The 15354-nt window shown below is 42.6% G+C and overlaps 2 protein-coding genes across 21 annotated transcripts in view; one reads left to right on the top strand and one right to left on the bottom strand.

Moving 5' to 3' along the window:
• Window positions 1-8110, bottom strand: part of PDE3B (phosphodiesterase 3B) — a 107876-nt gene extending 99766 nt beyond the window's left edge. For 18 of the 20 annotated variants that reach the window (XR_014585182.1, XR_014585183.1, XR_014585184.1 and 15 more), the window contains exon 1: window positions 6723-8109. Coding sequence is in view for 2 of the 20 variants with exons in the window: in XM_083838644.1 (XP_083694770.1) it covers window positions 6723-7703 (981 nt within the window). In the remaining 18 variants the exon portion in view is untranslated. Of the gene's footprint in view, window positions 1-6722 lie in introns of all 20 variants that reach the window. The other 2 variants (XR_014585181.1, XM_083838645.1) reach the window with 1 other exon arrangement.
• Window positions 8111-8194: 84 nt separating this feature from the next.
• PSMA1 (proteasome 20S subunit alpha 1) overlaps window positions 8195-15354 on the top strand; it is a 30788-nt gene continuing 23628 nt past the window's right edge. The window contains exon 1 of the mRNA XM_083840248.1: window positions 8195-8584. The gene's annotated coding sequence lies outside the window, so the exon portion shown is untranslated. The remainder of the gene's footprint in view (window positions 8585-15354) is intronic.

Genomic DNA, 15354 nt, shown 5'->3' with positions numbered 1-15354 from the left:
TTTACACATTACACTGTTTAGATGGCAAACCAGATGAAATGCAGGCTGTTGTGGATGTCAATCAAGACAATCACTTCAGACTTCTCAAATACATTTCTTTCTTTTTAGAGTCAGTGTCATTAAACTACATGTATGACACTAAATTTTATTAAGTACTAACAATGTGCTGGAAATACAGAAATCAATACCTGCCTCAGAGAAAGCTCAACAAAAGTTACTACATATTCAAAAGCTTCCAAAGCTACAAGCCCAGCTGAGAGGCCATCCACTTCTGTAAAGTATACACACTGTAAAGTTCCTTGACCACCCTACAAATTTCACACAGAAAATAACAGTAACGTGAGGATTAGTGTTTATCAGTAATCAAATGTTGAAGAACATTATTTGTACAAGCAATTTGCATGAAAGGATTTAAACTGTTCTGAAGAACCAAAAGTACCAGAAAACTCACCGATACCTGTTCTTAACCTGTATTTCTTATCCTATGTTAGTAACTTAGAGCACCCAGTGATTTAGAATTCCTTTATGAGAATCTGCCAGACAGAAGGAACAAGATTCCTGAAGTGGGAAACAGGTGTCACCCAAGAGTACCTAGGAAAAAAGGTTTTAGAAAAACGAATATAATTTATAACTGCATCTATAATATTAAACTAACAAAATCAGTGACCCAGAGATCCAGAATGTGTATATAAGCCTTTAATTTTAGGCCACACTGGAACAAAAATCATGCTAAAGATGGGGACAGTGAGTCTAGTGTAAGAATGCCTTTTTACCCTTTAGTTTAGCTCCCATCCTGTTAAAAGGGTTTAATCCAATCAAAGGAAAATACAATATGACCAATAATGAAGGTTAAAAGAGACACTAATACCAGAATGCCTGCACAAGGTTTCATATTTAAGCTGTTGTTTCAGTAAAACTGATAAAACTTCCCTCTGCAAGCCTTAAGTTTCACTCACTTTCAGAAGAGTCTATTTTATGAACTCGTGATGATAAAGCTGTACTGACAACAGATGGAAACAGGCAGGTGTGCCACAGGCTTGTGGTACAATTCCACTGGGGTGGGGGAGCAGACTGTGTGGTTTGGGTATACTGAAAGTACTCATCCCAAATTAAGCCACATGCATATTTTTCAATTACTATTACCAACATGGATATAGAAAAACCAACATACCTATATTGCTAATTCATATCATTCCTCATAGAAGAAGGTAATGATGGTAAGGCTGCAAAGTTTTCACTTCTTAGGTATCAGAAAAGGAAAATAGAAGGGAAAAAAAGGCATAAAAAAAAGGATTATTTTCGTATCAAATGTCAAATAAGGAGCAGACTAACAATTTTGTGGTGTTCACTCATGACATAGGAGACACTGATGTGGATTCCTTGAGTTCAGCTCATACCGCAGAGTTGCCCCACATCAGAGCACATTTCGTAGGGTCTTCCCACCCACCTTTCTTCATAAAGCTTGTTGGAATTTCATATCTTTGAAAAATCTAAGGCCATTGTGTTTCCATTATGATGGTACTGCCAGGCATATACGTGTGCACATAGCTTGCACAGGAGTTGAGTCTTTTCCTCAGTAAAATATGCCTGCAACCTTGTATTTTTTATTCCTTTCAAATCTAACCTCACAGGACATACTGTCCGTGAACTGCAGTGTGGAGGCCATCCTCTTTTCCCATTCTAGAGATTCTCCTGGGAACCTTTTATCTTTCATCTCTACAATTTTTTGCATAATTTTAAAATATCTCCTAAGTCAAAGATGAAAACTAGAACTTTATCAGTTTATCCTGTTAGTTCCCTTTGACACAGTTGATCTCTCATTTCTTGGAAACTTCTCTTCCAGCTCCTTCCACTCCTTTCCTACTTGCACTCTGGTCACTCCTGTAATACACCACCTGCAATACTTCCTCCAGATTTCTCCATCATTTCCTCAGCAGTTGTCTTTGATTTCCTTCCTTTCTCTCTTTACATCTTCTCCGCAGGAAGTCACACCTGCAGAAACAATTAACCCCTTTTGCTACACTGACAACTTACAAACACGTTTCCCTCCTTTTCAGTGTACTACTTGTGCCCCAAACAAACTCCCATCAAGTTTTGAGTATCTAAACAACAGCTTACAATGGACTTAGCTAACAGAGTTCTTAAGAGCAGTCAGTCTTCTTAACTGCACTCTCAGCATTTTTTGTCATTCTCTGTGAACCACATTATGGTCCTGGTGATCGCTTTGGCACAGGATGGCTTCTTAAGCTCCAACCTCTCTCTACGGGTCTCTATGGGCAGACCATTCTCAAATCAGCCTTTCTTTCTGGTATTATACTTCAAGACTCTAACTACAAAATGAGGAGAGAGAAAGAGAGAGAGAGAAAGAAGCAACAACATTTCTTAGGAGTCTTCTCATTTCATCTAGCACAAAAGATTTTTCAAGGCCACAGAGAACTAAAAAAATAATCTTACTTATCCAAAATACAGATGCAAAAATGGCTTCCCAAGACTGTCACTTTCACCATGTAGTCATTCTCTTTGTATATTCCAAACACTCACTTGCTTCCCATTGAAACTGATCACATTCACAGCTCAACACACCCTTTCTACATTGATTTTTCACATAAGACAGACGATTAAAACCCAAAAGATACAAAGATTCTGGTAACAACAGAAACAAATCCTTACACGCAGGTGCACTTTAGGCAGAGGTCACTGCAACCACTACTGAACGTTGCAAAGGGCTAATTGTGTACATAGCAAGAAGAGCTCCATTTCATATTATTGGCTGCAACCAATAATATGTTCGGGTTCCTAAGGCTGCAAGCAGTATCAGAATTTAATAACTTTAAGACAACGTAAAATACATACCGACAGGTAGCTTCTCCACTAGGAAGATAATAGCCTCAGTACTTAAGGACAAAATATAATGTAAGAATAGGAAATAGACACAAACTGTCTACATAAAGGACAAACTGCATTAATTTCAAGTTACATAAACATTTTAGATTCTCAAAATCAAATCCTTACCTTCCTAAGGTAAGGTGTAAAATATACAAGATAGCCACAAACTGAAACTGGCAGGAGGTGGTGGTCAATTCACTAGCCTAATTACAAGACAACAACTCCTTAATTAAGAATGCAACATGAATGTCTTTATCAAAGTATCTCAGCCTCTTTACTTATTTGAACATACTCAGAGAGTTAGGGAAAAAAATAAGTCAGCTCTAGTTGCAGGCTGTTTTGGACACACGTATCTTACGCATAATTAGGAAGGCCTATTCTTTTACAAGGAAAAATGGACATTTTAGAAAATGTCCTATATATAGTTATTCCCTCTCATATACATGTTCACCAGCTTGTTAAAGAAAAATAATGCTTTACTACAGAATTTTTTAAGACGAATATTATGTATAAAGATCTGACAAACACCTTTAAGATTCCCAATCTTGATTTGTCTTTCAGGAAAAAAAATAAAATTGAGCAACGGAGTGGTAAGTATTCATCAGCCAATGAAGATAATCCCTTTGATACCAGTAGGTACAGCTGACGTTAGCATTTGATTAATACTTGTAATCAAGACATTGTCTACACAAAATATGGTATAGCAATCAATACCGCACTCATACTGCTAATAAGCAATTCTTCTCTAGGTCGAAGAATACTGAAGTAAGGATTCAAAAAGCCTGTGTACTGCTAAAATTATATGAATTTCCATGGACTTTTCTTGTTAATATAGTAGAGGTCAGAAAAGACACTGCACTTGCATGATTTTTAGCCTCAATTTCAGTCATATTGCTTTCTTTTGTTCTATGTGTATTTCTATTTATATATTTGGTAATGGCATTTAAGTATACTCGCATGAAATTTTAAAGATAGAATCCACTCAAGACTTCTCCCCCACTCACCAAACAACATCACTAGCCATGCGTACTGCAGAAAAAACATACGCAGCATGAATTCGTAGATTTTGGTGGCTAAGTAAGCATGGACATTCCTATAAAAAGTAAGAACAAATTTTAACAACCTTTCAGTGTTATAGCTGCCATAGCTGTTCAAGTACAGAAAGCAATACTCTGACTATGACAAACACATTGCTCAAATTAGAAAGCACTCGCAGCATCATGCTCACAGGGCCTCTTCCCACCTCTATCCCAGAAAACAGTGACAGCTCCACCTGCTTCCAACATGTGCACGCTGCTGGGTGCGCATACGTGGAGCTGCTGACCCTCCCGCTCCCCATGGGGAAAGACCCCTGACGATTGTTAGCTTAAGCTTATTTGTGAAGAAAAAACAGTCAACCCAATACAATTATTTTCTCATAGTTTTAACTAGACAAGAGTCAGGCATAATTTCAAATCAACAAGTAACCGGAAACTTAAGGTCAATAGTAGCATTCTCTGTTTTCCCCAGGGTAACTAAAATCTACATCTGCCTTTTTTGTTCTCGTGTGTCCCTGCTTGCAGGGGTTCAATGTGCACGAATAATTGGATAAAATACATCAAATATAATCACAATAGTTACTTAGCTGTCATTCACCAAAGTATTCTTGGCATGGTGGACTTGCCGCACATTCCTTGTACTCCACTGATCTTCCAAACAATGCTCATTAAACCCACTGTCTTAAAATATTGATATTGAAAAAGAAGCATTGCAATGTTGTATAAACATCTGCAAAACACGCAATCAATCTTTCAAGAAAGTTCACATAATAAATGCTCTCTGAAGAGCATTAAGTGTGTATTTTCCTTCTGTTTCAAGGAAGCAATATAAAGACCTTACAGTGTTTATTCAAATAAAGTCACAGGCTATACCCCATGCCACCACCCCCAGCCCAAACAGTTGACATTTTATCAGCTTTGCAATGTCTGATCTCTCTCCAAGTCAGACAGGAGATCAGAAGATTTAGCCTGTATTATCCTTATAAAAACCACTCATAAAATACTGCATAGAACGTATATCTGTGAATCCAATTTAAACCGTGGCTAACAAAGCACAAATATTTATTGTAAAGTGTAATAGACTATTAGGAAAATAAAGAACTTTAGATCTCTTTGTTGTTTCTGTTCACTTCTGGTGATAATGAAGATATCAAATTCTGGAAGTCTACCAAACAGTTGCATTTTATTATGAACACGTATGATTTAAGTACTGCCAATAAATTCCATGTATTTAGTTCTGGTTGACATTTATGATGTTACTTAAAGAATAATAAATGCCTTAACTTGAAATATACACATACTTTTTTAGGAAGTGAGCTGCATATCAAAGGAAGCATTTAGTAAGTTGTATGAGAACAAATATCTTTTATCATCTAGAAAGGTTAATGAAAGCTGTTATTGCATTTTCTGAGTTTTTTTATACTGCAGACAAATGACACAAAAAAAGAGAGCGTTTGCTATCTAGAAGGGATCAGAGCAGAGAAAGTAAATTACAACACAATATTCCCTACATATCTTAATTGCTATTACAATATTTATCGTTCGTTTCATAGTCTGCACTTGACAATTTAAAAACTTACTGAATGAGCTACTTCTGAAGCGTGCTGCAGCACACTTGCATTTCAACCTTTTACGCAAAGAACGATTACTGCTGTCTTACTCTGTTGCATAAACGCGGAGCACGACATGCTCGAAAACCACCCCGCTTGTTCAGATTCACCTCGTGTCTCCTCCGACCTATTTCACAGTCGATCACAAGAGGCGCGTTATGGCACACACGACAAAGCGGAGTTAGAAACTTGCATTTAGCATTCATGAATTTCAGCCACAACAGCGGGAGATGGGGGACTCTGCGGCAACCATCCCTTGCAGGAGCTGCTGGCTTGCACGTTCCTTCCGAACTCTCCCCTCATCCTCCCTCCATCAGGGGCTGGTTATCCCGCCGGCACACCACTCGGCGTCCTGCAGTTCACGTGCAATGTACCGAACATAAACAAACCCGGCCCCACACGGGGCTTCGCGCTGCGAAAAACAAGACTCATTGACAAGTTTTCCAGGAGGGAGAAACCAACAGAGTTCCATTCAAGAAAACTGAACGTTTTGGGCATCTTTCCAGACTCTACTGAACAGCTCTCTCTTCAGTTAAAAAAAAAAAAAAAAGTAGTTGCTTAAATCCAATCAACCCCAACCTAATGTTAAGTTATTTGGAGCGAGGAAGAGATGGTTAAGAGGGAGAGAGAGAAACGAGAGACCGTAATCTGCAAGGCAGAAGGGCGCCTGCCACTCAAACACTGCCAAACATCGGTACAAAATATCCCTCAAAATCTGATTTTGTGTTTTTCTTTAGCACCTTTTTGTCGACAGAAAGCGGGAAGAAAGTGAAGTGCCGAGCAGCTAGAAAGCTGTGGTTTCTTTCTCTGGTGAAGTCTGCCAGAAGTGGTGGAGCTGGGCTTTGGAAAAGAAACAAGGTAGCTGATAGCTGAAGGTGTTTGTTTGTTTAAGGAAAAAGGGCTACGCTTTAATAATTAAGGTCGTATGAAAAGCGAGCGAGCCCTCTATGCTATTGCAAATGCATTGGTATGGTTTAGCTTCCATACAGACCAAAAGGGAGGGTTACATCGGCCGTGCAGAACCAAGTTGAGAAATTAAGACCCGCTAAGGAACCACTATTTTCCTCCATTTCTTTAACGGGCGTCTGACAGCGAGCAGACATCCAGCGCGCACCCACTGAGAGGTTAGGCAAAGCGAGCGGCGCTCACTCCTCGGAAAGTTTCTCCCTGCAGTTTCGGAGAAACCTACCTGCTCTCTGGAAATGCAAGGCAGCGAGGGTCTCCGAAACATTTTGCTGCTGCCGTAGTAGCTGGCCGAAGTCTCCCCTAAGGACACGCAGCTCGATCTCCTCCTGGGTCTGATCACAGGCACTTTTTCCTCCGCGCTGGGGAGCCGCGGGTGGTGGTGATGCTGCTGGTGCGCTGCCCGGCTCCGGGCCGCCAGGACGCCGCGCTCGCCGCCGCAGAGGGCTAGGAGGCAGCCCGCCGCCCCGACAGAGCCGGCCAGCAGCGGGCGGAGGGCCGGGGGCAGCGAGTGGAGGCTGCCGAGCGACACCAGCCACACCAGGCTGGAGAAGAGCAAGACGAGGAGGCTCCGGCGGAGCTTCAGGGAGCTCTGCAGCAGGGTCAGCGCCGCCACCGAGCCCAGCACCGTCAGCAGCCTGCCCGCCACCATCTGCGGCTCGCCGGGGGCTCGGGGCTCCTCTTGGCACCCCGCGGGGGGCAGCAGCCACTGCAGCGCCACGAAGTCCCCCGAGTAGCAGCACACGGGAAGCGCCAGCAGCCACCAGCGGGTCGCGCCGCCGCGGGCTAGGTGGCAGGTGAGGAAGAAGAAGGCGCAGGCGATGCTGAAGAGCGGGCTGAGGCAGCGGGAGAGGCTCAGCAAGGCGTGCAGAGGCCGGGGGCTCCGCCAGCCGCTCCCGTCCTGCTGGCCCCCGGCGCTGCCCCGGCCCGGGAGCGCCAGCAGCGAGACTACGAGGGCGGCCAGGGCGGCCAGGCTGAGCAGAGCCCGGCAGCAGGAGGAGGAGGAAGAGGAGGCGGCGGCGGGGAGCAGCAGCAGCGAGAGGAAGCTTCTCGGGGGGTCCTGCCGCAGGGGGGTCGCGCAGCTCCTCACGTAGCCGTTCCGCAGGCTCTCCGCGCCGCCGTCCGGCTGCTGGCAGTGCTGCGGGGCTCGGCCGGGGCCGGGGCCGGGGCGGGAGGCGGCGGCGGCGGCTTCCCTCTCGTCCCTCATGGTGGTCGGGGCGGCGGGAGGGGCAGGACGGGGCAAGGCGCGGGTCGCGCTAGCTCCGGCCCGGCCGCGCCTCCCTCATCTCCTCAGGAGACGGGCGCTGCGCTGAGCCGCGGCGTCTCCTCCGCGGGCAGCGGCGTCCGGAGCATGGTGGGGAGCGACGGGGAAAGAGAGAAAAGGTAACGAGCCTCGCTCGCTCGCTCTCCCCCGAACGGATCCAGCGGGAGGGCCTCGCTGTCGCCTCCCAGCGCTCACCGGCGGCAGCGGCCGCTGGCGAAGCCCCGGCGGGGGCGGGAGGCGGGGGCAGCACGGCCCCAGCACGGCCCCGGCCCGCCCGCCCGCCGCCCTCCCTCACGGCGCTGCACACGGCGCGCGCGGAAGCCCCTGCGGCGGCACGCGCCCCGGGAGCGGTTGGGCGCTAACGGCCGCACGGTAGCGGGGGCGGGGGGGGGAAAGTGCGAAGGGAGGGGACGGCGGGAGGGGCCGGGCGAGGCAGGCGCGCGCCCGTGTGCGTGTGTGCCCGCACCCGCCCGCCCGGCGCGAGCCGAGCGGCCGCTGAGGCGCCGTCCCCGGGGCTGCGGCTCGCGCCCTTCCCGCCGCCCGCCCTGAGGCGGCCGCCCGGGCCCCGTCCCGCCGCGGCCGGCGGGGAGCGGAGGAGCCCGAAGCCGAACCCGGCAGCGTCCCGGCTCCGGGAAGCTCTGAGGAAAGCTGCCTGAGGCAGGTCCCACAAACCCGCCCCGCGGCAGCGGCGCTGGCTGGGCGAGCCGCTGAGGAGAGCTTGGGGGGGCTCTCTGAGGCACCCCGCGGACGTTGCTTTGCGGCACGCAAAGAATAGCGAAGCGTTCGCCTTGTAAGGACCGTCTGGTTCTTTAAGCACACGAAAAGTGAGTACGAGTAGGGGAGCTTTCTGCGCTTTTTTCAGCCCTCATTAACTGAGCTGGCAGGTCAGACCCCGTCTCCAGCCCAGGCTTGATCCTTTTTACCGCTAACCCCTCTGGAGCGGAGCACAGCCGTCGGTTCGGACCAGGCTGCTAGCGGCGCTCGGGCTGCAGTAGGCGAAGACGGGCAGCTGGTGGGCTTTTGCACAGCTCGTTCATCCTGCTCGTTCGTTTTCCTTAACTGTAACTGCTTGGGGTTTTAACATTCTGATTATAACTCTGCGTCTTTAGCCCCTTCGTTACTTGCGGTGCCCTTTGGGACACGTTTCCACACAGCGCTGTGCCGCTTGGCATAAGTCGGTCCAGAGACCAGGCCAGGTAAGTCCCACATGGCGCTTTCTGCTGGCTTGCTGAACCAGGCTGTGGAAGCGGCTGAGCGGCCGTGCCTGCAGTTTGCTGCCTGCGAGCAGCGCTGAAGCCGCGGTGTAACAGGAAGCTGCAGGGTCCGGGCCTAAGGGCTGACGATGTGCAGAACTCATCCAGCGTGATCACTGACAGCGAGTACAATGTGCAGTGACGAACAGAGTAACTTCTGTACGTAAGAAGTTGGAAATAAGTAGTGGTTTGTATTTCAAAAGGCAAATCGGCGGAACTTGAGTGCCGTCACAGGCCTCCCTCTGTTAGAAATACCTCCTACGCGCTTTCCCAAAAAAAGAAAAAGGAATTCTGTCCCGTCTTGGTACGCTTACAGCCAGTATAATTGTACAGTTTCCTGGTTTAAAAGTTTTCAAAATAGAGTATGTGAATTTCCTTTTGGGATAATAATCCTGCATTTACTTTTATTCACACATTATTGGCACCAATTAGTCTGCAATCAAGTGTATATGTGAATGTTTTCAAGGCTGAGATAAATCTTGCTATTTTGCATAGCTCTTTCACTTTTTTGATTCAGTTGAATTCAGCTATAAATAAATGCATTCCTGAAATAGTATTTCACAGAAATTGTAATCTTCACAGAAATATCGTATGTGAATATAAGCAACTATAGCAGTGGGCATTGGAAAGTGTACAAAGGAAGAGTACAAAGATAGGACATCATATGACCCCTTAATACCCCATATGCAACCCACTGTGGCATTAGCACTTTCTGAATCAGAAGTGGTGTCTTATATTTAACACGGTCCTCAGTGCATTTTTATTCCATGAATTTGCACAACCATTTATGTATTCGTTTACTTTTAAGTCCACGTTGGCTTTTGGCATCTGCCGTGTACTGCAGGAAGGAGGTCCTTACTCGGTACAACTTGACTGCGTTGTGTGAAATGTTTTTCGTGTTTGCTATCTGTCTTAATTGATAACAGTTTCTATCAAGTCATCTTTTTTCTTCAGTTCGTGATTTTATATCTTTCCCCAGTCTTGTGAGTCTTGTGTTTTCCAAGCAGAGGAGTTATAGTCTATCTGATATTTTCATATGGTACAGACCATCTCTTTATTTTGTACTTTGTGAACACTAGTATATGCTGTTGCTGATGAGGAAACAAGGAGTTACAGTACTCAAGACACGAGCAGATGGATTTATGCTGAGCCAAAATAATGGTTTTCGTGTCATTATTGAGTTCTTTATAATTTCTGTAGTCTTGTTTGTTTTGTTAAGGAAGAAAGAAAGTGGATAAACTGATGAGTTTTGAGTGTTGTTCTGTTGAACAGACATTGAACATTGTTTTCATGGCATTAACTATATAGATCACAGGATATCTTTTCTGAGTGTTAACATCTACAGCTGATAGATAGTTTCAAGGATAGGATTATTTTTTTCCCTGTGCACTTTATGCTTATTTACCTTAAATTTGACCTGCATATGCATTTATGAGGCTGTATGCAGATTTGCTCAGCTAGGTTTACTTTTTCTGCCCTCAGTAACTTAGCATCAACAGCATACTCCACCACCTTACTATTTATTTGTCTTCAGATCATTTATCATGAAGTAATTAGCTTTTAATTCAATGGTACATCTGTGCAAAAACACCCTGAAGAAATGTCTTCACAGCTCATTTTATGGGAGTATGCTTTTTTCTCTCGTAGCATCCCTGTTGCCTAACAATACTCGTCTTAGCATGTTCATTTGTAAAAGGATATGACTATTAATAGATCCCTGTCCTGAGTAATTTACAGTCTAATCGTGAACAATTTCAGTATAAGGAAAAGTTGGCTTGAGTAAGACAGCATCTATTATTAGGAGCATTAACTAAATTTCTTCTTGTGAGAGAAAAATTTTAAGGGTAAAGAAGTACCTTTTCATTTGCCCACTGGTAGGTCAATATTCCTTGAATACAGAAAATGTTGCAGTAAAAGACGAAGTATTTAAGTTGTAGTGAAGACATTAATTTCAGGTAATGTCTTTTTCTTTGTCATTTTACAGTTTCACCTACAAAAGAAAATAGTTTAGCAATTCTGGTTTATTCTTAAGGTACTGTATAATACCTGTATCTGCCTTTTGGCAGTGGCTTTTGCTACTACTGCGTGTATATACAAACAAATGTCTTTAGGTGCTGGTTCGTAAGTTTCTAATGAAAATTGGGCTATGATATTTCAAAATAGTTATTGTTTCCTTTGTCTGTTCTCCATTCCAAAACCTTCTAACTGGAAAGAACAGAGTATAACCATAACTGTTGTCATTCAAAGCTGTAATTTTGGCATCATCTCTGGCCTGTTTCTCTTCTCTGACGTGTGCATCCAGAACCTTACTTCATCCCATGGAATATTTCTAAGTTTTAATCATTCCCTCCTGTCTGTGCTGCCCTTTTTTTTTTTTTTTTGGCCATGTCCTGGCTATTGTACCCTGTAATGCTGGAATGTGGGAAATTCCTGCGCTATTCAGAATTGCTATGGTTTTTACCTGTGAGTACCTTTATTGTCTCCTTCTTCAGACACATCAGATACAAACATCTGATCCTTCCTTCCTCCCTCATCTAGTCCTGTGATTCTGATGAGTTTCTCACCCTGTGGACAACTTTGTTATCTGTTTAATAACATTGGATGCAGTTGCCCAGGTCTTCACTTCAGGAAACCATTTTCTGCTTTCTCTTGTATTAGCATGGAAAGATTAATCAAATCTTAAGAAATTATCTTTCAAGCTTGTCTTCAAGCCTTCCATAGTCTATTCATCAAAGTAATAATAGTTACATCTAACGGTACATAATTGTGTCCTGACTGTAGACCTTGCACTTTGAACATGGGGAAAGGTTTTAACATTATGGTGCCTAACTTGGAACCTTTCACAAGGTAGCATCGCAGCAAATTATGAGAGCCATCAGTGCTTTCTAAATTCTTTGTGTGTTTCTGTTACAAAATTGTCTCAGTTATTGTTGATAGCTTTCTTGAGGATGGAACTTTATCTTAGCCAAAGTATACCTGTCATATTTAAGCTTCATTTTGAATAATGTATTTAGATGTACTGAATTATTTAAACGAAGTGTGCTTTGAAATTGGAAACAAACAAACACAAAAAATTAAAACCAGCTACATGGCTTAAATAGCTCGGCTTTCTAATTGTCATCTGGGTTCATTTGCTTAGAAATTCTTCTGTATAATTGAAGAATGAGTGAATTGATGCCTTGTTCAAGGAACAAATTGCTACTACCTGACTGCTGGTGTAGTGTGAGTGTGGTTAAAAAGAAGGTGGGAACAGAGGATGTGTCTTGTGTTGGAGCTCTGAGCTAGTGAGCTGTTACAGTTACTGCTTTTCTTTCTTTCTTGTTTATGAGGAAGTTGTCTGTAGGCTGCAGTAATCAGAAGTGAATTGGACTTTTGCAAAACATTTTTTTAAATTGTGTGTAACCAAAACATTTGTATGAATTCCTGCTGTCTTGTAAATGCAGTTGTAGATGTCTTTGTGGAAATGTTAGCTGTATTTTGTTATTTATTTCTTTGAACATTAGACTTTTGTTGGGAAGTTAATTTGTAAATTAATGCAAAGACAGTTAAGGTGGTGTACGCAGTAATTGTATCTACCTCAACTTTGTTATCAGTTTTACATTAGATGCTTAAATAAAGAAACGGCATTATTACAACCACAATCATTTAGCAAAGAAAACAAAAGAAATACCATACCCCTAGAAAACACATGCATACTCGTACAAGTGCAGTTCCCTTAGGGAAATCAAAAGGCTTAACCAAACTTGAATCAATGTTTGGAGAAACACCAGTGCTACGTGTTACCATTCTGAAGTTGTCCTGAGGCAAGCACTGTGGCTTCTCTGGCTGGTGAACTGTAGAAGCGTGTGCTAACTGAGTGCTTGCAGCTGGAGGCTTAAGGATGCAACTAGGTGCTGGATGATTTCAAACATACCTGTGTAATGTGCTGTCTTTTAAATGCAGGATACGAGTATTTTAGAAGTTGATGTTGTATGTCTTCAGCACTAAAGGTCTAGAGAGATCTGCAGTGGTTCACAGGCAAACAGATATAATGGAAAAAAAAATGAATGAAGGATACTCATGTAGCTACTAAGTGGAGAAAAAAATACAGGAAAAGAGTCTTCTGGGAGTGTATTTACTATGCATGATGTCATTGTACTTGCAGTGAGGAGTCGATGTATTTGTCATGTCTAAGGGTGAGAAGAGAGATTCTGGTGCATTCCACATGAAGCAAAGCAGTCAGGTTCAAAGGTAAGTCACAGCACTGTGATCTTCAGCATATGACAGGAAAGACCAAGTTACTACAGAGTGCATCTGTGAGTTTAACTTGTCAAAAACAGACACGCGACAAAGAAAACTGGAAAGAAGTTGTGAAAAAATGTTCCTTGTATGATAAGATGTCTCTAGCAGATACAGCACTAGTCAGTTTAAAAAGTATGGGCGTTCCATTTTCACTGGAAATATGGAGCTGGTGTGATAGGGCATTGTTAGATGAGACTTCCTATTTCTGGAGATGGAAAATATCAGAACATCAGTGTGATGGCAGGCTCGGAGATATAGCTCAGCAGTGACAAACCTGAGGATCAATCAGTGAATAGAAGAACTATTGCATCAACCTTATTAAATACTCTAAGTCTGAAGAAAAACTGGGACAACACACCTTTATCTTGTCTCTAATCTTTTTTTCTGGTGCCCATTAAGTAAATGTAAATGTCTTTGGTTGATTTTTCCCCCCCAAAGTACCAGTGATTTTAGATGCTTGTTTCCTAATAAAAATGATGATAACAGGCTATCAAGTTCAACAAATAGCTGTCAAAATTCTGCCTTTAAGATATTAGAGAACTGAACAATTATATATGGTACTGCTGTTTCACATGAGCTTATTTATTTGGAAAATAGTGAGAGAGTTCAATTTGTTGATAATAAAAATGCAGAAATTTCTCAATTATGAAACTTTTGACATTTTTACTTTCTCAAAACTGAGTAAAATTTGTCATCCTATAAGCAAAATTGAAGATTAATGAAATAGGTGGCTTCATATGTAGCATCTCACTATAAAAAGTTTACTTTATGCTAAATCATATTTTATTATAAAATCTACACATTCAGTGAAATAGCATTAAACTTAAGAATACACACTAATATTTCTATGGTAATTCATTCCCTTACTTGCTAATTGAAATTTCTCTCTTGAATTGAAATAGAGGCATTTTTTGGACTCTGCTCATTAATACCACTGAAGATTAAATCTGACTGGGGAACTGGTTTGGTTTTTCCAGAGAAGTCTGACTTTACACATGAGCATCATATGCATAAATATATTTTGAAAAAGATCAAAATCGGTCCAAGCCTGGTCATTTATTGTGGGTGATGGTGGTGATAAAAGTGAGCTGAATCATTCAGTCAGCTTCTCTCATTTCCATGTCTTTTGGTACCTACTGTATTGACCCTAAATCATTGAGACAGGTTCTTGTTAATTAACATTCATTAGAATTCTGTTAAATTGCTAAAATTACATTATATTGTCAGCAGGCATAAAACAAACCCAGTTGTACCTCTTCAGAGTCCGGCCTGTGTTTCAGCACGTGCTCAAGTATCATCCTAACTGTTTGCTTGGCTGTACTGTGTGATTCAGCTATGTGCAGGAAAGCCTTGCAGGCATTAATATATTCAGAAGTTCATTATATTTAATGCTCTCTTATGTAAGTCGATGTAAATGAATCTCCAGAAAAAGAACACGAAAATAAAAAAAACTTTACATTTCTCCTTTTATGAGAAAAAATAACAGAATCCTGTAATGGTGACTGCATAACTATTTCTTCTGGAGATTCAACTTGAGATTAAAAAAAAAACAAAAACAACAAAGGCAAGTTTATGCAATTAAGCTGATTAGCTCATTAATGTGGAAGTATTTTGTCCTTCTAGCCACAGAAAGAATTCAGCTGTGTAAAAAAGCAGACAGGAATAAACTGTGGCTGGAGACAGAAATTGTCTGGTTTTAAAATGATAAATTTGTGTTTTATGTCTGTCCTCTAAAAGCTAAGCAATGCACAAGCATCTCTTAGGTTAATTTTATTTTGATTAATTGTTAAGACCAAATTGTTCGTTATACGTAACCTGAAACTTGTATATTGTCCAGGAAGTCATGACACTCAGTGAACGAGTTCTCATTTCAAACAACTTGTCTTGGCAATCTTGCCTATTTGCATTTAAGTCCACATATTTAGCTAAAAGTTACCTTTCTTACTTATATAATCCAACAGGACTGTTTTGGCATTCATAATCAGTACTGCGTACAATCGCAGTAATTTATCAGCCTGCTTTTAGCATCTGAATTGAAGCTCCCCCTCCCTTTTCAGCAT

Source organism: Anser anser (genome assembly GCF_964211835.1).
Source record: "Anser anser genome assembly, chromosome: 5".
Lineage (NCBI taxonomy): Eukaryota > Metazoa > Chordata > Aves > Anseriformes > Anatidae > Anser > Anser anser.
The sequence above is the reverse complement of the archived record's forward strand: the minus strand, read 5'-3'. Positions and strand labels throughout refer to the sequence as shown.